This window comes from Rutidosis leptorrhynchoides, chromosome 1 (assembly GCF_046630445.1).
Source record: "Rutidosis leptorrhynchoides isolate AG116_Rl617_1_P2 chromosome 1, CSIRO_AGI_Rlap_v1, whole genome shotgun sequence".
NCBI lineage: Eukaryota > Viridiplantae > Streptophyta > Magnoliopsida > Asterales > Asteraceae > Rutidosis > Rutidosis leptorrhynchoides.
The window spans coordinates 87138735-87161748 of NC_092333.1; the positions used below are offsets into that span (position 1 = coordinate 87138735).

Below are 23014 nucleotides of genomic sequence, written 5' to 3' on the forward strand. Positions count from 1 at the left end.
TAAGATGCTTCTCCGATCCTTTGGGTATTTCATCCTTTAAATTTCCCTCTTTTAAAACTCCTTGTTGCGCCTCCTTTATTTGAGTAGTAATGTTATTATGAATCATTATATTCATAGATTTTACTCGAATGGGTTCTCTGTCCTTCCTGCTCAAGGCATCGGCTACCACATTTGCCTTCCCCGGGTGGTAACGAATCTCAAAGTCGTAATCATTCAATAATTCAATTCACCTACGCTGCCTCATATTCAGTTGTTTCTGATTAAATATGTGTTGAAGACTTTTGTGGTCGGTATATATAATACTTTTGACCCCATATAAGTAGTGCCTCCAAGTCTTTAATGCAAAAACAACCGCGCCTAATTCCAAATCATGCGTCGTATAATTTTGTTCGTGAATCTTCAATTGTCTAGACGCATAAGCAATCACCTTCGTTCGTTGCATTAATACACAACCGAGACCTTGCTTTGATGCATCACAATAAATCACAAAATCATCATTCCCTTCAGGCAATGACAATATAGGTGCCGTAGTTAGCTTTTTCTTCAATAACTGAAACGCTTTCTCTTGTTCATCATTCCATTCAAATTTCTTCCCTTTATGCGTTAATGCAGTCAAGGGTTTTGCTATTCTGGAAAAGTCTTGGATGAACCTTCTGTAGTAACCAGCTAGTCCTAAAAACTGGCGTATGTGTTTCGGAGTTTTCGGGGTTTCCCACTTTTCAACAGTTTCTATCTTTGCCGGATCCACCTTAATACCTTATTTGTTCACTATGTGACCGAGGAATTGAACTTCTTCCAACCAAAATGCACACTTTGAAAACTTAGCGTACAATTCTTCCTTCCTCAATACTTCTAACACCTTTCTCAAATGTTCACCGTGTTCTTGGTCATTCTTTGAGTAAATAAGTATGTCATCAATGAAAACAATGACAAACTTGTCAAGGTATGGTCCACACACTCGGTTCATAAGGTCCATGAACACAGCTGGTGCATTAGTTAAACCAAACGGCATGACCATAAACTCGTAATGACCGTAACGTGTTCTGAAAGCAGTCTTTGGAATATCATCTTCTTTCACCCGCATTTGATGATACCCGGAACGTAAGTCAATCTTTGAATAAACAGACGAGCCTTGTAGTTGATCAAATAAGTCGTCGATTCTCGGTAGTGGGTAGCGGTTCTTGATGGTAAGTTTGTTCAACTCTCGGTAGTCGATACACAACCTGAATGTACCATCTTTCTTCTTGACAAACAAAACAGGAGCTCCCCACGGTGATGTGCTTGGTCGAATGAAACCACGCTCTAAAAGTTCTTGTAATTGGCTTTGCAGTTCTTTCATCTCGCTGGGTGCGAGTCTGTAAGGAGCACGAGCTATTGGTGCAGCTCCTGGTACAAGATCTATTTGAAATTCAACGGATCGATGTGGGGGTAATCCCGGTAATTCTTTCGGAAATACATCGGGAAATTCTTTTGCAATGGGAACATCATTGATGCTCTTTTCTTCAGTTTGTACTTTCTCGACGTGTGCTAGAACAGCATAGCAACCTTTTCTTATTAGTTTTTGTGCCTTCAAATTACTAATAAGATGTAGCTTCGTGTTGCCCTTTTCTCCGTACACCATTAAGGGTTTTCCTTTTTCTCGTATAATGCGAATTGCATTTTTGTAACAAACGATCTCCGCTTTCACTTCTTTCAACCAGTCCATACCGATTATCACATCAAAACTCCCTAACTCTACTGGTATCAAATCAATCTTAAATGTTTCGCTAACCAGTTTAATTTCTCGATTCCGACATATATTATCTGCTGAAATTAATTTACCATTTGCTAATTCGAGTAAAAATTTACTATCCAAAGGCGTCAATGGACAACTTAATTTAGCACAAAAATCTCTACTCATATAGCTTCTATCCGCACCCGAATCAAATAAAACGTAAGCAGATTTATTGTCAATAAGAAACGTACCCGTAACAAGCTCCGGGTCTTCCTGTGCCTCTACCGCATTAATATTGAAAACTCTTCCACGGCCTTGTCCATTCGTGTTCTCCTGGTTCGGGCAATTTCTAATAATGTGGCCTGGTTTTCCACATTTATAACAAACTACATTGGCATAACTTGCTCTGACACTACTTGCTCCGCCATTACTCGTTCCGACACCATTTGTTCCTTTCGTTCTATTAACCCCTGGTCCGTAGACCTCACACTTCGCCGCGCTATGACCATTTCTTTTACACTTGTTGCAAAATTTGGTGCAGAACCCCGAGTGATTCTTTTCACACCTTTGGCATAGCTGCTTCTGATTGTTGTTGTTGTTGCGGTTATTATTGTTGTTGGGATGATTTTTGTAGTTGCTGTTGTTGTTGTTGTTGTTGTTGGGCCGTTTGTTGTAGTTGCGATTGATGTTGCGATTGTTGGGATAATTGTTGCGATTATTGTTGTAATTGCTGTTGTTGTTGTATTGGTGATTCTTATCACCGTTTTCCTCCCACTTTCTTTTGACTTGCTTCACATTGGCCTCTTCAGCAGTCTGTTCTTTAATTCTTTCTTCAATCTGGTTCACTAGTTTGTGAGCCATTCTACATGCCTGTTGTATGGAGGCAGGCTCGTGTGAACTTATATCTTCTTGGATTCTTTCCGGTAATCCTTTCACAAACGCGTCGATCTTCTCTTCCTCATCTTCGAATGCTCCCGGACACAATAGGCACAATTCTGTGAATCGTCTTTCGTACGTGGTAATATCAAATCCTTGGGTTCGTAACCCTCTAAGTTCTGTCTTGAGCTTATTGACCTCGGTTCTGGGACGGTACTTCTCGTTCATCAAGTGCTTGAATGCTGACCACGGTAGTGCGTACGCATCATCTTGTCCCACTTGCTCTAGATAGGTATTCCACCATGTTAACGCAGAACCTGTGAAGGTATGCGTAGCGTACTTCACTTTGTCCTCTTCAGTACACTTACTTATGGCAAACACCGATTCAACCTTCTCGGTCCACCGTTTCAATCCGATCGGTCCTTCGGTTCCATCAAATTCCAAAGGTTTGCAGGCAGTGAATTCTTTGTAGGTGCATCCTACACGATTTCCTGTACTGCTAGATCCAAGGTTATTGTTGGTATGTAGCGCAGCCTGTACTGCGGCTATGTTTGAAGCTAGAAAAGTACGGAATTCCTCTTCATTCATATTCACGGTGTGTCGAGTAGTCGGTGCCATTTCCTTTAAAATAGTTAAATGGAACAAGTTAATCATACAGAATATTAAGAGTAGTTAATAGTATTTCGTAGCATAATATGAACTCATTTATAAAAGCTCTTTCTTCATATTAGCGTTTTATAAGTTTAAATTCGGGTAGTACCTACCCGTTAAGTTCATACTTAGTAGCTAATATACAATTCAACTACTACAATTCTATATGAAAAACTGATTGTAATAATATTTCGCGTTCAAACTTTTATACAATATTTTACAAACTTACAATACCGCTTATTTTACATAAAGCATGAAATATAGCACACAATAACTTTGATACAAGATAGTTGTGAAGACAATTCTAGCTAGTACACAAGTCGTTCAGCAAAGGCAATAAAGACACGTAATTCATACGTCCAGAAACAAGTCATGCATTCTGGTTTTACTAGGACTACTTCCCATCCTTGGTCTTGTGCAACATAACCGTTATGGCCATTGATAAGACAGCGTGTTGTAATGTCATCAAAGGGACGAGGGTTACGTAATGTCCAACAGTCCCGTAATAATCTAAAAACCTCATTTCTTACCCTAATTACCGACTCCGTCACTTGTGGAAACGTTTTGTTTAATAGTTGTAGCCCGATGTTCTTGTTCTCACTTTGGTGAGAAGCGAACATTACTAATCCGTAAGCATAACATGCTTCTTTATGTTGCATGTTAGCCGCTTTTTCTAAATCACGAAGTCCAATATTCGGATATATTGAGTCAAAATAATTTCTTAACCCGTTGCGTAAAATAGCATTTGGGTTTCTCGCAATATATGCGTCAAAGTAAACACATCGTAACTTATGGGTTTCCCAATGTGATATCCCCCATCTTTCAAACGAAAGTCTCTTATAAACCAAGACATTCTTGGAACGTTCTTCGAATGTCTTACAAACTGATCTCGCCTTAAATAGTTGTGCCGAAGAATTCTGGCCGACTCTAGACAAGATTTCATCAATCATGTCTCCGGGTAGGTCACTTAAAATATTGGGTTGTCTATCCATTTTGTGTTTTTAAACTGTAAAATAGACAAGAGTTAGTTTCATAAAAAAAATACTTATTAATACAAGCAATTTTTACATATATCATAAAGCATAAGAACACTATATTACATATATTACACCACACGAATACAACTATCTTATTCCGACTCGCTCGTTTCTTCTTCTTCGGTTTTGGTTCGTTTTGCCAAGTTTCTAGGGATATATGATGTTCCCCTAATACGAGCCGTCGTTGTCCACATTGGTTTAGAAAAACCTGGTGGTTTAGAGGTTCCCGGGTCATTGTTACAACTTAAGGACTTCGGGGGTTGACGATACATATAAAGTTCATCGGGGTTGGAATTAGATTTCTCTATTTTTATGCCCTTTCCCTTATTATTTTCTTTTGCCTTTTTAAATTCAGTTGGGGTAATTTCTATAACATCATCGGAATTCTCGTCGGAATCCGATTCATCGGAGAATTGGTAATCCTCCCAATATTTTGCTTCCTTGGCGGAAACACCATTGACCATAATTAACTTTGGTCGGTTGGTTGAGGATTTTTCTTTTACTTAACCGTTTTATTATTTCCCCCACCGGTTCTATTTCTTCATCCGGTTCCGATTCTTCTTCCGGTTCCGATTCTTCTTCCGGTTCCGACTCTTCTTCCGGTTCCTCTTCGGGAACTTGTGAATCAGTCCACAAATCATTCCAATTTACATTTGACTCTTCATTATTATTAGGTGAGTCAATGGGACTTGTTCTAGAGGTAGACATCTATCACATAATATCAAACACGTTAAGAGATTAATATATCACATAATATTCATATGTTAAAAATATATAGTTTCCAACAAAAATGTTAAGCAATCATTTTTAAAGAAAACACGGTCGAAGTCCAGACTTACTAATGCATCCTAACAAACTCGATAAGACACACTAATGCAAATTTTCTGGTTCTCTAAGACCAACGCTCGGATACCAACTGAAATGTCCCGTTCTTATTGATTAAAAACGTTCCATATTAATTGATTTCGTTGCGAGGTTTTGACCTCTATATGAGACGTTTTTCAAAGACTGCATTCATTTTTAAAACAAACCATAACCTTTATTTCATAAATAAAGGTTTAAAAAGCTTTACGTAGATTATCAAATAATGATAATCTAAAATATCCTGTTTACACACGACCATTACATAATGGTTTACAATACAAATATGTTACATCGAATTCAGTTTCTTGAATGCAGTTTTTACACAATATCATACAAACATGGACTCCAAATCTTGTCCTTATTTTAGTATGCAACAGCGGAAGCTCTTAATATTCACCTGAGAATAAACATGCTTTAAACGTCAACAAAAATGTTGGTGAGTTATAGGTTTAACCTATATATATCAAATCGTAACAATAGACCACAAGATTTCATATTTCAATACACATCCCATACATAGAGATAAAAATCATTCATATGGTGAACACCTGGTAACCGACAATAACAAGATGCATATATAAGAATATCCCCATCATTCCGGGACACCCTTCGGATATGATATAAATTTCGAAGTACTAAAGCATCCGGTACTTTGGATGGGGTTTGTTAGGCCCAATAGATCTATCTTTAGGATTCGCGTCAATTAGGGTGTCTGTTCCCTAATTCTTAGATTACTAGACTTAATAAAAAGGGGCATATTCAATTTCGATAATTCAACCATAGAATGTAGTTTCACGTACTTGTGTCTATTTTGTAAATCATTTATAAAACATGCATGTATTCTCATCCCAAAAATATTAGATTTTAAAAGTGGGACTATAACTCACTTTCACAGATTTTTACTTCGTCGGGAAGTAAGACTTGGCCACTGGTTGATTCACGAACCTATAACAATATATACATATATATCAAAGTATGTTCAAAAATATATTTACAACACTTTTAATATATTTTGATGTTTTAAGTTTATTAAGTCAGTTGTCCTCGTTAGTAACCTACAACTAGTTGTCCACAGTTAGATGTACAGAAATAAATCGATAAATATTATCTTGAATCAATCCACGACCCAGTGTATACGTATCTCAGTATTGATCACAACTCAAACTATATATATTTTGGAATCAACCTCAACCCTGTATAGCTAACTCCAACATTCACATATAGAGTGTCTATGGTTGTTCCGAAATATATATAGATGTGTCGACATGATAGGTCGAAACATTGTATACGTGTCTATGGTATCTCAAGATTACATAATATATAATACAAGTTGATTAAGTTATGGTTGGAATAGATTTGTTACCAATTTTCACGTAGCTAAAATGAGAAAAATTATCCAATCTTGTTTTACCCATAACTTCTTCATTTTAAATCCGTTTTGAGTGAATCAAATTGCTATGGTTTCATATTGAACTCTATTTTATGAATCTAAACAGAAAAGTATAGGTTTATAGTCGGAAAAGTAAGTTACAAGTCGTTTTTGTAAAGGTAGTCATTTCAGTCGAAAGAACGACGTCTAGATGACCATTTTAGAAAACATACTTCCACTTTGAGTTTAACCATAATTTTTGGATATAGTTTCATGTTCATAATAAAAATCATTTTCTCAGAATAACAACTTTTAAATCAAAGTTTATCATAGTTTTTAATTAACTAACCCAAAACAGCCCGCGGTGTTACTACGACGGCGTAAATCCGGTTTTACGGTGTTTTTCGTGTTTCCAGTTTTTAAATCATTAAGTTAGCATATCATATAGATATAGAACATGTGTTTAGTTGATTTTAAAAGTCAAGTTAGAAGGATTAACTTTTGTTTGCGAACAAGTTTAGAATTAACTAAACTATGTTCTAGTGATTACAAGTTTAAACCTTCGAATAAGATAGCTTTATATGTATGAATCGAATGATGTTATGAACATCATTACTACCTTAAGTTCCTTGGATAAACCTACTGGAAAAGAGAAAAATGGATCTAGCTTCAATGGATCCTTGGATGGCTCGAAGTTCTTGAAGCAGAATCATGACACGAAAACAAGTTCAAGTAAGATCATCACTTGAAATAAGATTGTTATAGTTATAGAAATTGAACCAAAGTTTGAATATGATTATTACCTTGTATTAGAATGATAACCTACTGTAAGAAACAAAGATTTCTTGAGGTTGGATGATCACCTTACAAGATTGGAAGTGAGCTAGCAAACTTGAAAGTATTCTTGATTTTATGAAACTAGAACTTTTGGAATTTATGAAGAACACTTAGAACTTGAAGATAGAACTTGAGAGAGATCAATTAGATGAAGAAAATTGAAGAATGAAAGTGTTTGTAGGTGTTTTTGGTCGTTGGTGTATGGATTAGATATAAAGGATATGTAATTTTGTTTTCATGTAAATAAGTCATGAATGATTACTCATATTTTTGTAATTTTATGAGATATTTCATGCTAGTTGCCAAATGATGGTTCCCACATGTGTTAGGTGACTCACATGGGCTGCTAAGAGCTGATCATTGGAGTGTATATACCAATAGTACATACATCTAAAAGCTGTGTATTGTACGAGTACGAATACGGGTGCATACGAGTAGAATTGTTGATGAAACTGAACGAGGATGTAATTGTAAGCATTTTTGTTAAGTAGAAGTATTTTGATAAGTGTATTGAAGTCTTTCTAAAGTGTATAAATACATATTAAAACACTACATGTATATACATTTTAACTGAGTCGTTAAGTCATCGTTAGTTGTTACATGTAAGTGTTGTTTTGAAACCTTTAGGTTAACGATCTTGTTAAATGTTGTTAACCCAATGTTTATAATATCAAATGAGATTTTAAATTATTATATTATCATGATATTATCATGTATGAATATCTCTTAATATGATATATATACATTAAATGTCTTTACAACGATAATCGTTACATATATGTCTCGTTTAAAAATCATTAAGTTAGTAGTCTTGTTTTTACATATGTAGTTCATTGTTAATATACTTAATGATATGTTTACTTATCATAGTATCATGTTAACTATATATATATCCATATATATGTCATCATATAGTTTTTACAAGTTTTAACGTTCGTGAATCACCGGTCAACTTGGGTGGTCAATTGTCTATATGAAACATATTTCAATTAATCAAGTCTTAACAAGTTTGATTGCTTAACATGTTGGAAACATTTAATCATGTAAATATCAATCTCAATTAATATATATAAACATGGAAAAGTTCGGGTCACTACAGTAGACACCCCCGAAACCACCCAACTAAAAGGAACCAACCAAGCTCTAGAGCAAGGGAAGTCGTCCTCAGCCATAATGGTCCCAAGATGCACCGAGCGATGCGAATCACCTGATCATACATACATGCATACATACGTACATACATACACACATACCTAAACCTACATACAACCATACACCAGACATACCTACGTATATACATGAGACATACCTACGTACAAGCATGAAACATACCTACGTACATACATACATGCATAAAGCCACACATACAACCATACATACATAGCATAAACACCAAGTCCTACATAAACCTATTAGCAAAACATACATACATGAGTGAATATACCACACCTACAGACAAGTAAAAACAAGCATACATACATACCTACCTACAAATATACATACATAAAAAACAAACTAACATACAAAAATGTGTGTAACTGCATCACACCTTCATTACAAAACCTACATACATGCATGCATTCAAGCATGCATGCATACATACATACAAACATACAAGAACCTACGTGCATACGTACAAACAACCAAGCAAGCATGCATACATCCAAAACCAAAGATACCAAAAACATACTCATTTAATAATGCATATGCCCTTTGACATTGACAGGTCATGGGTTCAAGTTGTAATTTTTTTACTTCTGTAAGATTTAAAAAAGAATAGGAACAATGTAATTGGGATTAGGGAGTAAATATTAAGTATACTTAATAATTATAATTAATTTATAAATAAATTTAGTTTTCGAGGAACTGATTTACGTAAAAAAATTATCGGAAATTTTAACAAGTGTCATGAATTTGTTACATAATCAAACTTTATCGGAGGAAAAAGTTAAATATGATGAGAAAATTTCTCCTTCTCCATCACCACCAGGCGCCGCCTACAACCACCCTGCATTAACTTTATCCGCCACCACTAATCATCGTACATGTACATGTATATCTATATCTTTTAATTAAAATCTGAATTAATAATATAAATATAAATGGATCAAAAGAATTTTATAGTAGAAGTTGAACCGGCCATCGAAGCCAAAGATGGACGACCTTCAATGGGACCCGTTTATCGTAGCGTCTTTGCGAAAGACGGTTTTCCATCACCCATTGATGGTTTAGATTCATGCTGGGACATTTTTCGGTAACCCTTTTCTTCTACATTTAATTGTTTTTGTGTTAACTTTTTTTTTTTTTTTAATTATTTTGTACTTTATTTGTCAAAAAATTTATCTGTTATAAGTAGTTATCGTTTCGTTTGTATTCAACAGATCAATGTGATAGTGTATTTATGATCGTCGTTTTATATTCGTATATCTGAGTGATCGATTTTGGATCATATTACGTACCTAGCTGTTGTCATCATATGCTCCAAAATGTTTGAATATAATGTACAATGGTTTGAGTCACTTTTTTAATGAATTTGGGCCATTTTTTTTTTTTTTTTTTTTTTGCGAAAAAACGTAATAACATTTATATGGATCCGAAGATCGACAAGTACAATCGTTAAAAAAGGAAATCTAAACCTAGCCAAACAAGCGGCATAACTACAATCCTAAACCAGCGGTTGTTGTTTTGTATGTCTTAATTAAATAATGATGTTGTGTATGTGTTTTAAAATGCGTGTTCATGCAATTACAGCTTATCAGCAGAGAAGTATCCTGATAACAACATGCTTGGAACTCGTGAGTTTGTTGACGGAAAGGTATTATAATGATGCTTGCTATGCAATATGCTTGATAATTAATATGCTTTATCTTTGTTTGGAAAATATGTTTATGTGTTTTGTTTTACTATTGTATGTTTAATGTTTATGTTATTGTTTACATGTATTTCTATTTGTTGCAGCATGGTAAGTATGTGTGGATGACTTATAAAGAAGTATACCACAAAGTCATACAGTTGGGGAATGCGATCCGTGCTTGTGGAGTTGAGCCCGTAAGTGATCTTCATGTTAAAATTATGCCCCGAAATTTTTTCTTCCTATTTACTATATTTTATATTTATTCGGCCAGCAAAAAAACATAGCAGTTTCACAATTTTCATTAAGGATAACCAACCTTCAAATTTTTTTTATTTAGTAATCTGAACCGATAGCGCTCAAAATGATGATGTGGCAGCTGATGTGTCAAACAACTTTTTGACGATGTTGTAACGTTTTTTTTCTTCTGATGTGTGCCTTATATTCTGCTCACAAAAAGATGATTGCATAAAACAGAAATTAGTCCAAAGTTGATTACCTTTTATTACAATTAGTCATTTTTTTTTTTTTTTTTTTTTTTTTTTTTGTATTTACTTAGCTAAATATGATTATTAACAAACTTTTACTGATGATTTTAGGGAGGAAAGTGCGGTATATATGGTATCAACTGCGCAGAATGGATAATGAGCATGGAGGTATAAACTATAATTACTTTTGATTCTTATATTTCAAATAGTTTCTAATACTAATATATTTTGATGCAGGCATGTAATGCCCATGGCTTGTACTGCATACCATTGTATGATACCTTAGGTAAGTACTTGGTCGTTTTAAGCTTATTGGTTCTTCTTAATTCTTGTGGACAATTAATCTCAAAATAGTTCTAGCTGTATATTTGGTTTTATTATCTATACATTATGTAGAGTTTATTACATATATGTGTTATACTGATTATAATTTGTTTTTTATAGGTGCCGGTGCAGTAGAGTTTATTATAGGCCATACTGAGGTTTCAATTGCTTTTGTAGAAGTGAAAAAGATCCCTGAGGTAATTAGTACTTTTTATTTATCTATCTTTTTATTATATTTTTCATTCATTAGAATTTATATAAATGATTTGTTTCTGGTGTTCAGTTGCTAAAAACATTTCCTAAAGCTGGAGAATATCTAAAAAGTAAGTTACTTTATCACTATATATTCATTAAATAATCACCACATTTACTTAAAACCAAACTTTATGTAGCAATTGTTAGCTTTGGACAAGTTACACCTGAACAAAAGGAACAAGTTAAGAGCTTTGGATCGGCTATATACGCATGGGACGACTTTTTGCTATTGGTAAGCTTCATCCTAGTCAAGTCATCTTTGACCTTCTTGATATGTTCCATTTGACTCTTTTGACTTTCACAATCCGTATCTTTCGATCAACTTCAGAGCAACGACAAACAATTTGATCTGCCAGTGAAGAAGAAAACCGACATCTGTACTATCATGTACACAAGTGGGACCACAGGTGATCCTAAGGGCGTTCTTATATCTAATAACAGCATTGTCACACTTATAGCTGGTGTTCGCCGCCTATTAGACTCTGCTAACGAGTCGGTTAGTTTTCGCGTCCTTTTAGTTGATTCAGTTCATGTTTTAACGGGGACACGGTTAAATATTTAACGTTGCTATGTTACAGTTAACGGAAAAAGATGTGTTTCTCTCATTTTTACCGCTGGCACATATATTTGGTCGTGTGATTGAAGAATGTTTTATACATCATGGTGGCTCAATAGGATTTTGGCGAGGGGTAAACATCACATTTTTCTTGTTTATAAGTTTTTCGATTAAAATGTTACGACGTTATTAGCTGACAAATAATATATGCAGGATATCAAGTTATTGACTGAAGACATTGGCGAACTAAAGCCTACCATTTTTTGTGCTGTGCCTCGGGTCTTAGATAGAATTTATTCAGGTATATATGTGTGTGTATATGTTTCAATGCTAACATTATTTTATTTCATATATTAAATATTAATCGTTTATCATCTACGTGAAGTACAAACTGCTAATGTGTTCCTCTGATTAAACGTATTCATTTGATCAGGTTTGCAGCAGAAGATTAATACAGGGAGTTTTCTCAGAAGTAAATTGTTTAACATAGCCTATTCATAGTAAGTGTTCCAATTACAAGGTTTATTTCTTTTTTATTTTTTTTAATAAAATGCTGTTGAACATTTGGTTAACCATCACTAGATAGCCCAGTGGTTGGGGCCTAATATTTAGTGGCGGTCAGGGATGGGTTGGAAACAGCCTGGGAGTAATCCTGATGGGCTGCGTACACTAGAGTATGGGTCACATTACTCGGCCTCCCTGGTAGCCCGAACAGGGAAAACCTTCTACCTTTTACCTTTTTTATTGCTGTTGAACATTTGGTTATCTATTTTTGTTTTGTAACATGGCGCATAGAAGTATAACACGAGTAGCTTCTAACTTGTAATGAAGCTGTTATCTTTTTATATAGTCATCATGCACCTTAATTTATTTATTTTTTAACTATTTTACAATTCTGTTATACTTCAAACATTACTTTCATCAACCGCATTATTGCACCATACGCTGGAATTTTCGTTCTTTATGATTGATTTGTATTTGGTTGTGGAAATATATGCAGTAAGTTGCGTAATATGAAGGGTGGAAGTAAACATGAAGAGGCATCTGTGCTAAGTGACAAACTTGTTTTCACTAAGGTTGGATATCAGTTTATCTTTTTTATTTTATTTTATCTTATACTCTGTATTATATTATTATAACGGTTAGATATAATTTTCAAGGAGATCTCACATGTCCTCTTTTATGTCTTTGATATGTTAGCTAATACCTAGAGGTGGAAATTTCTACCCATTTACTAATGAATCAGTTGATTCGTGATATGCTTGGTGCAGTCGTGTTATAATGTTTTTAATAACTCTACCCGACATGTTTGTTCCCCTACCATAGTCCTCCAAATTGAAGTAAAACAGTTTTGACCTGTTTAATAACTGGCCCAACCCGCCCATCTTGCCACCTATAATGCTGACGTGGCATGACTCTCAGTTTGTTGTTTGATTATTGCAGGTGAAGCAGATGTTAGGTGGAAGAGTACGTATTATCTTATCCGGAGCAGCTCCACTTTCTCCACATGTAGAAAGTTTTCTCAAAGTGGTCGCTTGCTGCCACGTCCTCCAAGGATACGGTACAATCGTCCATTTATTTTTATTTAACTTTTATATAGATATCTTAAATCTCAATCTTAATACAGTAGTTATGATCGTAAAACAGTATTGCTAAGCACTTAAGTCTTTAATTTAAACTATAATGTGGTCGGCTGATCCGCAAAATGTTAATTCTTGTAAAACATGTTGTAGGCCTGACCGAAACCTGTGCTGGATCATTTGTGTCACTGCCAAATGAGATGAGCATGGTGGGTACAGTGGGCCCACCAGTGCCAAATTTGGATGCCCGTTTAGAGTCTGTTCCGGAAATGAATTACGATGCTCTTTCGAGTACACCGCAGGGAGAAATATGCATACGAGGGGATACTTTATTTTCTGGATACTATAAGCGTGAAGACCTTACAAAAGAGGTCTTGATTGATGGCTGGTTTCATACAGGTCTTCCTATTAAACTGGGCTTAGTAACACAAAAGAACATCTATTTCATCTTTTTATGTTTCAGGTGATATTGGCGAGTGGCAAGCAGATGGAAGCATGAAAGTAATCGATCGCAAGAAAAACATATTTAAGCTTGCACAAGGAGAATATGTAGCAGTTGAAAACTTGGAAAATGTTTATGGACTTGTTCCTGCTATTGACGAAGTACGTCTTAATTCATTAAAACAATATCGTCTCTTCCATGAAAAACAACATGTAGATGCCTATAATGTTTTTAGCTAGGGGTGTGCATGGTCCAGAACCGGACCATACTAATTTGTTTCGATCCTGTTCCCAGTCTCAATTTATAGTAAAAGTTCGGACTGAAGACCGGACCATATATTTTTGGCTCGGTCCGGGCCGAAGACCGAAAATCTGTCAAAATGTAGACCGATGATCCGACCGAAATAGCTCGGTTCGGAATACGCTTGGTTCCTCATTTTCTGTTCGGTTTTTTCAATTTTTTCCCGAACCTTGCACACCTAATAGTATTAGCCCATGTTACTCTATTTTTTGGTGATTATATAAAGTTTAGTAATGTTTCTTCTTTGACTTTTAGATATGGGTATATGGGAATAGCTTTGAGTCATGCGTTGTTGCTGTTGTAAATCCTAATAAGCACGCCATTGAAACTTGGGGCCGTGCAAATGATGTATCCGGGGATTTTGATTCCTTATGCCAAAACAGCAAGGCTAAGGAGTACATATTAGCAGAGCTAAATCGAATCGGGAAAGAGAAAAAGGTTAGCGTTCATTTTTATTTTTATTTTTAAGTACTTCCAGTATAATCACGATGGCACACATGAATAATCGTTTTCTATTGCTTGAAAGCTGGCTGGGTAGATTATGGGTCAAAAGGGGCACATGATGAATACAGTTTTCATAATATATTTTCAAACAGTCCTGGTTTGGTTGAATACAGTTTTTATAATATATATCCAATCACTTCTTTGTCCATTGTAAGGAAAAATTCATTAACATTACTGTTTTAAATTGTTTTAGGATAGGATAGAGAGAACTTAACATATAGATTAGAACCAATTTAGGAGGTTGTATGCATTAACAGTGGACTTTGGGCAACTTTTAACCCGTTTGACCCAGTATAACTGGGTAGAGATGCATACCTCTATTTTTTTTAGAACACACTGCAGCTGAAATGTAGATCATATAGCCCCACTTTAAATAAATTTTAAGCTAGCTTTCACTAACTACTTGCAACTTTTTGTAGCTAAAAGGCTTTGAGTTCATCAAAGCAGTTCACATTGACCCTGTACCTTTTGACATTAATCGTGACCTTTTGACCCCAACATTGAAGAAGAAGAGACCCCAAATGCTGAAATATTATCAGGTACGTAAAACGAAATTTCTTGTTGTGTCAAATTATGGTTGTAAAATTCTCGTTATTATGTGTCACGTCTTCCTGTTAGGAGGATAAGTAAGAGGAAAAGTCGGCCTATCTTCGCTCATAATTTATTTTTGATCAAATACTTGATATAAAACAAAACCACCTCAAAAAAGGCATATATATTTTATGCATGCTTAGAACTTGATATGACTTCTGTTATATGCTATACAAGTGGTTATTGCATTACTGTTGCTAAATGGTTGATAAAACATGTATTTGTTTTTTTGCAGAGTACAATTGATGATATGTACAAGAGTTTGAAGCAGTGATGATGAAGGTTTCTTTTATTTGAATTATTACATGTGTCCATTTTCTTGTATTTGCTATTCCTTATTTGTCTGACTATTTGTTTCTACAACTCATGAACCTACTATAAATCTTGTTTTCTGGTATCTATAGGATTATCATTTGTTAGGTACTTGTAAAAATGGAAGACTGAAGTGTTGGTTTAGAATAATTGAATAGGTTTCTCTATCTACCCGAATAATGAAAGTTATATAATTGATGTTCGTCGCTTCTGCAGCAAACAAGAATATTGATTAACAAATAAAATCGATCATGAGAGTCTTAGATATATTATTCGGAGAGGCGATAAATATATTCATTTGGCTTCATAACTTAATTGTCAAGTGAATAAGAAATTTAAATAATGTATCTGTCAAACATTGTACATCTTTAATGCGGATATATTTACGGCTCTAGTTTTTGAGTTGACAACAACCGTCGATTTATATGCGACTTGACTGACTTTTAGAGCAAAAATTAAATTTCAGACAGGATTTAAAATACATGTAAATTTGATTTTACCATTTCCATGGCGTCGTGAAAATGGTAGAAATAAATTTCCACGGGTTTTAAATCCTGACTGGAATTTAATTGACAGTCAAGTCACCAATAATTCGACATTTGATGCTGACTCAAATAATAGAGCCGTTGGGGTATAATTGTAAGTTTTATGATAAAAGGTGTGTATGTTACAAAACTGAATATTTGAGTATCAGCTCCCCTTATTTTTACATGCTAGAGACGAAATGGAAGTGCGACTGATTTTCACGTTAGGTCCACTAACTATTTTAGAGTGAGATAAATAGTCCTTGTACTTTATGTGTTACTAATTATAATAAAATAGATTTACTAAAATTGCGCATTAAGAGTTTGTATGTACAAGATTTTAACGAATAATTTTGACAGATTATATGAAGCTTGAGTTTGTATATTACTGATTAGCCATGTGAAATTCCACCTAACTTGCGAATACTAGAAAAAAGCTTGTATGATTTGAAGTTACTGTACTAAATTTAATTAATAATAAGAAACATGTTCTGTCCAGCAACCAAATAGTCTGCATATAAGAAACAAGAAAAACTAGTTAAAAAAAAGGTGATTGTGAAATCTAAATTCATATTGCAAAAGTAAAGAGATATTACCAAATTTACAACAGCATATGTGATAGGACAAAAAAACAGACACAACTTCAAAGCTGTTTTGAAGTAAAACAGAACACAACACAAACAATTAACAAAACATAAAAATATAACTTAGATCTCTCTTTTTACCCTGTTGAGAGGTATCATGTTCTTGTAATACTCACTCAATTCCATACTGCCACTCAATTTCCATATTTAGAAAGAAAAAAACCTAATGAAGGAGGAGGTGAAGGAGGATGAGCCCTTGCTATAATAACTCGCTTTCACTCTTTTCTTCCTCTACTCTTCACACCATATTCGATCAAACTGAAAATCGAAAGTCAATGACTTCCCTTGAGTAACTTTAGCATTTTTGTGTGCATTCACAATTTTCACAAACCCCATAACACTGTAGCTTGTTTCAATGTATCTATCAGTCTATTTTTATAAATTAATCTTGATTTTAGGCCAATGTGTAGCTAGAAATTGAGACGTCTGCAAAAGAAGCACTATGGATGTACACAAACTCTATGCTTTTACCAGCTGGTAATGAGCTAGCCCATCTTGGTAACCCGTATGAACCACCAGCGGTCTTGGTGAGACCCCAAAGTGGGCCGTAGAGCTTGGAAACGTTTAGGTTAAAGTTCTTGATAGTCTTGCCTGAATTGTTACTCACTACAACTGAATATCTGTAGTATGTTCTTCCATTTAATTCCCATGAATTTGTTGTCTTTTGATTGATTTCAATTGGAGCTACAAAAAGAAATTTTGAACTTTTTAGTTAGATTTAGTTCATAAGTCAATACTGTAAGCCAACTTATGTAAGAAATGGTGGAATTTGTACCTGAAGATGGATATGCTTTTGGTGTAGGCTTTGGTTGAACATTAATAGGTTTATGAAGAGGGACTTCAACTGCAAAAAATTATCAAAGTTGCTATAAAGATGGGCGAATATAAAAATTCATGAGGTTTAAAAAATGTGATGAAATTTACCTGGAAGGAGTTGGTTATGGTTACTATGACCACCACCACTGAGCCTAGCCAAGACACCAAGAAGTGGTGCATTGTTGTAAGTTGCAGGCTCAGTTTGCTCATAATTGTCCCTTTCGTCAGCAAAATTGTCATAGGCATCAGGACCACCAACAATGGCACCAGTCAAGAGGTTTGGATCACTTGCTTTTCGGCTAAACCATGTAGCATAACCACCTCTGCAGGTAACAAACGATGGGTCAACCTTAACAGATACAATGGACGAACCACGATGGTGAGTGTGCTCCGGGAAGCGGTTTCCATATCCAACCATGTAGCTTGTTGCTCTTGGGTTATCTCCAAGAATATAGTCCACCTTAAATAAAATTATCCACAACAAAAAAACTGTCACATATTGTATAAAACTCTTAAATAGGGACACATCTATTTATTAAGAAGTTTGCAAAGACAGCCCTTAGGGCTGTCGTTAACATGCATAAAATGATTGTACATGGTGGTTACACACTTACTTTATGGTGGCGGTTATTGGATTGTATAACCATTTTTTACACGTTAACAACAACTCTAAGGGCTGTCGTTAGCAGAATCCATTCATTAATCACATGTTTTCAAATTATAATATTCTTTGTTTATTTACCTGAGATTTGGCGAATTCAAAAAGTTCTGAGGGGGCAACACTGCCAGAAGCGCATTGCAAATCTTTGCGGGCAGCGGTCAAATGGTCCGAGTAGACAGTGAGAAGGAAAGATGCACTTGTGACAAACTGTAAGTTGTTCCATCTTTGCCTGAAAATGAGACCTCCGGGAGTCCTTTGAACATTGTGATTACTTTTACCCATGCACGAACACATGAACATCTCCGCCTTTTCTTGGTATTTTCCAAACACCGGCGAGTGGCTACCGCCCTTACCTCCCATCAGAAACTGCATACAACATAGATCACATCATGAAATAATTGTGGAATGCATATTTTGTCATTTTATTATTCAATTTATGTTACTCCGTATGTTTTATTGTTGATGGTTCATATGTTTAGTATTGGCCCACCGGTAAAGAAGGTACCTTTTGGGTTCAAGTCCTGTGGCACAATAGTTGTGGCATACAACTTTGGACCTAACGGCCGGCCCAGTGGACTATTTATAATTGTAAACACTTGTGGATATTAGTGATATGGGTGTGTGTTTGAGTTACATAAAAAATCACATACTCCGTATAACTTAGCATTGTTGTCAATAATTCAAATCATTTCACTAAAATTGGAAAATAGAAAATAAATGGTTCTTTTGACTCCATGCTCACCCCTAGCAGTTTAGATATTACTCACTCTTAAATTTCGAGGGGGAAAAAGGTAGGCCAACCCAAACTGCCCAAATTGATTTGGATTTGTGAGAAATTCAAGAATCTATATTTATTTAAATTTTACTTTTTTTTTTCTTTAGTAACTCGAGCAGTTTAAACTTGTGCAAGTTTATGACTCATTAAAGTATCTATTTACCATGGCCACAAGGGTCTGAACACCGGCGTACTTAACGTCCCAACCGAACTCGGTCATAGCCCATCCGGTCCCACCTAAGTTATCACCATTTTCTCCTAAGTAATTCAAGTAATACTGCTCGTTTGTTGCCTTGTATAACCAAGCAGCTGCCCATAGTATTTCATCCTGTACATTGTTAAGAAGTTAGTACTCCGATAAACTAAGAACTAAAAAGTTAAATTTCATTTAAAAAAACTTTAAATATAAAATATTAAAATAAAATTATACTAACAAGGTTATAATAAATAAAAGTTGTAATCACGTACGGCGTATCCACTGACTGATCTATAGTATTTCTGGGCCACAGAAATACTACTGTCATATTTGCCCCTGTATTTGTCGGCAAAGTCAAAAAGCTGAAAAAGGAAAAATGATTAAATAAGTAACAGGGCTAAGGGTAATTTAGGGAATTTACAAAAAGTTAAATGGGTAGTGTGGAGTGTGCATTAGATGTGTGTACGTTACAACACACCGACAGCGAATAATGGTGTCGCATGTGTGCGCCCACATCATCCGTGATAGACGGTAACTAGACTCATGTTCCATGTCAACTCATCACTTACACTTTTCAAATTCAAAATTAAGAAGACGAAAAAAATATGATGCGTTGCTTTAGATGTGTCAAAAAATATGCAATTATTAAGTGATACAGTATATCTTTTATTGATAAAAAAATAAGGATAATTTTTAGTATAAGGCAAATTGTAAAATGCTTGTGCACATTATCAAATTTTTGCTCGTCTTTTTTAAGTCACCTAAACTGGACAATTTTTCTTATGCATTTCGGACCGAAAAATATATCTATATCTATATAGGTTATACTCATATATATGTATCTAGTAAATAACAACTTTTTAGTTACACAAAAAGAAAAAAGAAAGAAAAAAGAATACGGTGAGCATCAAATATAATTGTTAAATGTTGTAGCATAAGAATAAGAACTACTAATAAATTAAAAGAGACCACCAATATAAATTGAAAGAGTTATTTACTTATACATAATATATTATATCATATATCATATTGCATGCTACTATTTAAATTTTAAGTGCATATATAACCTGACACAAATATTGTAGTCAGATTTTGAAATCAAATACATTACTGCATGTCTCAAGTTGTAAATGAATATTGTAACATTTTCAACGGTAATAATCCAATATACATTGTCATGATTAAAGTATATATATAAATCATATATTCATATATTATATACATTTTGATTTGAAAAGTTTGAGGTCCCAACCACGAGTTAGTTAAAAATATTACAAATGAAATTACATAAAATTTGTCACTATGTTTATAATAAAAAATTGTTTTGGAATATAGTATATACAAGAAAACTACAAAGTTGCAGAAATCATGCGAAGTAGTTGTACATTAGCACATAAACGGACACATCCCATGTGAACCATCATAATGCATTTTACTACCAATTTGTAACGTGAGCAAAAAGACATTCTAATATCTAAACTATGCATTAAGAATTGTACGTTGATGTACAATTCACAGAGTATCCAAGGAACAACAAATTAACAGTAAACACTTAACCATGATAAGCAGTGTAAATGCAACCAGACACCGTCAACAACCAAACTGACACTAGACTCATAAAACCTTAACTGTCACCATTTATTTCAACCGTCTCACTAACCTACGCTTATACACTTTGCTAACTTGCACTAGAATTTTAGTTTACAGAGATTTATTTATATGATTTTTAAGATGATTTTTTTTGAAAATTTGCAGACCATATATATAAAGATGTATAAAAGTCTGTTTTTTTACGTCTACAAAATAACTTAATCATGTTTTCAGTACTTATAACTACATATCTAAGTCTGCCAGATTGCATACAGAATAAGACATTTTATCTTATCTATTCAAAAAATATATAGTCTGCACAAAAAAGGTCTGTAAACGCAAACATAAGACATAATAAGGTCTACGAACCAAAAACAAACAACACAAATGATGTTTAGTAATTTATCTCGACAGTTATACATTAATAATACACATATTTAAAAGAGTAATGTGGTTTTGTGAAAATGTATACGTATAGAGTTTATATTAAAGGGTAATGTTAGAAAAATTGCTATATTATTTTGATAATTAATAAAAATGTGGTAATTATAGTATAAATGTATAAACAAGATATTAATTAAAATACAACTCATAGGTGCAAAATGAGGATTATAATTATACAATCATATACAGCATTAATGATTTACTAAACAAATTATTGTGTATTGAATTTGAATAAGTTACGTATAATATACCCACTCTAGTAAAACCACACAGACTAAGGCGTATTTGGTTTTCTGACAATAAAATGCAAACGCAACATGTGGTTGCACCTTATGCATTTATTACTTGTACCGTTTCAACTAAAAAGTGCAAACAAGAATAAATAGCGTGACAACAAGACAATGACCATAGTAAGTATAGCCCCAACTGACCTGATGAGCATGAGTTAATAGCTCTCTTGCATAAGCAGGGTCCGACCGATGAAAAACTGCTGAAGCTGCGGCCATAGCGGCCGCAGTCTCACCAGCCAAATCTGATCCAGGGTTATTTTCGTCAATTCTATATGCACTCCTTGAAGTAGTCATATCTTCCGGCCTTTGCCAACAATAATGATCCGTGTTACCATCTCCTACCTAAATACATACACAATCACATTTGTTACAACAATCATTAGATAATTGACATGAATATACCGTACATTAGACTAATTATCATCAAAAAGTCAATATTAATCGATATTTATAACATATTAATGCACGTTAACAACAACATCAAAAACTTAATATCAATAGTTATCTACACGTTAACAACAACATTAAAAGTTATCATTATTATGTTACTAACTATAAGAAATAGATGTAGTAAGAATATATTACTTCTCCATATAAAACATGAGGTTGAGGGTGAGCTTTAATGAGGTAATCAGTGCCCCATCTAACCGCATCCATGGCGTGACCAAGTTCGCCACTGGACGCCATTTGCGAACCGTATTCTAGAATGCTCCATGACATCATTGTAACAGTGAACGCCATTGGAAGCCCAAACTTCACATTGTCCCCTGCATCATAGTATCCTCCAACAAGATCCACCTACAAATAAATTATCCAATTATTTATTGTCTTGCACAAATCAAATTTTGATTGAATTTAATTATATTAAAAGTAGAAAGTTTACCCCACTAGCTTTGCCATCAAGGAGACCAGAATTGCCTCTCCAATTAACTCTTTGATTATGAGGGAGATAACCAGATCTTTGAGCTTCAAAAAAGAGAATGCTTTTAGAGAGTGCTTGACCATAATCATGTCTACCTGCAAATGCTAAGGGTACAATTGCAATAAGCATTAACAAAATGGCTCCCATTGTCATGTTTTTTGCTATAGCAAGACTTTTTATTTTTTATGTAAGGAGTGAAATGGGGTTTTGTTGAATAACAAATTCAACAAAAATAGAAAAATCGGCTCAGAGGAAAGAGAGATAAACAGGGGGAAGTTGGTAAAGAAAGATGAGGAAAAGGGGGAGTATATATGGAGGAGAGTGGAAGCTAGAGAGGTGGTCTTATATGAACACATTTATCTTTTACTCGTATTAGGTTGATTTTTAACAGAATTAATTAAAGGATTAAAGTCAAAAATAGGCTACAAACTTACACAAATGTAACGATGTCGCCCACAAACCCATTTTCATCCTACTGTCGCCTACAAACTTTCAAAAAGTGTACCGATGTAAACAAAAATTTTCAAAAAGTGTACCAATGTAAACAAAAATGACTTGTTACCAGCTAAACTGGTTGAAATCAACACGTGTCGTTCGTGGA

General features: G+C 34.4%; 2 protein-coding genes across 2 annotated transcripts; one reads left to right on the forward strand and one right to left on the reverse strand.

Moving 5' to 3' along the window:
* Positions 1-9450: 9450 nt before the first annotated feature.
* Positions 9451-15513, forward strand: LOC139862603 (long chain acyl-CoA synthetase 4-like). Its single transcript, XM_071851220.1, has 19 exons — positions 9451-9602; positions 10100-10163; positions 10307-10396; positions 10799-10855; positions 10925-10973; positions 11132-11208; positions 11295-11334; positions 11404-11498; positions 11595-11762; positions 11845-11955; positions 12036-12123; positions 12256-12322; positions 12823-12898; positions 13266-13383; positions 13556-13801; positions 13866-14005; positions 14400-14582; positions 15068-15187; positions 15475-15513. Exons 1-19 carry the CDS (start codon positions 9451-9453, stop codon positions 15511-15513), a joined length of 1980 nt encoding a protein of 659 aa, XP_071707321.1.
* Positions 15514-16634: 1121 nt separating this feature from the next.
* On the reverse strand, positions 16635-22606 carry LOC139862593 (endoglucanase 6-like). The gene is made up of 9 exons (XM_071851212.1): positions 22375-22606; positions 22077-22289; positions 21633-21833; positions 19440-19529; positions 19135-19299; positions 18278-18562; positions 17644-17995; positions 17495-17563; positions 16635-17403 (listed from the first exon to the last, which is right to left on the reverse strand). The coding sequence occupies exons 1-9, from the start codon at positions 22564-22566 to the stop codon at positions 17114-17116; spliced, it is 1857 nt and encodes a 618-aa protein (XP_071707313.1). The 5' UTR covers positions 22567-22606; the 3' UTR covers positions 16635-17113.
* Positions 22607-23014: the final 408 nt, after the last annotated feature.

Excerpts from the sequence above, each read along its gene's own strand:
- LOC139862603 (XM_071851220.1), top strand. The coding sequence starts at position 9,451 with ATGGATCAAAAGAATTTTATAGTAGAAGTTGAACCGGCCATCGAAGCC. Across the intron at positions 9,603-10,099 it reads TCATGCTGGGACATTTTTCG|CTTATCAGCAGAGAAGTATC; the intron begins GTAACCCTTTTC and ends ATGCAATTACAG. Across the intron at positions 14,006-14,399 it reads TTGTTCCTGCTATTGACGAA|ATATGGGTATATGGGAATAG; the intron begins GTACGTCTTAAT and ends TTTGACTTTTAG.
- LOC139862593 (XM_071851212.1), bottom strand. The coding sequence starts at position 22,566 with ATGACAATGGGAGCCATTTTGTTAATGCTTATTGCAATTGTACCCTTA. Across the intron at positions 17,996-18,277 it reads TTGAATTCGCCAAATCTCAG|GTGGACTATATTCTTGGAGA; the intron begins GTAAATAAACAA and ends ATTTTATTTAAG. Across the intron at positions 17,564-17,643 it reads CCATAACCAACTCCTTCCAG|TTGAAGTCCCTCTTCATAAA; the intron begins GTAAATTTCATC and ends AATTTTTTGCAG.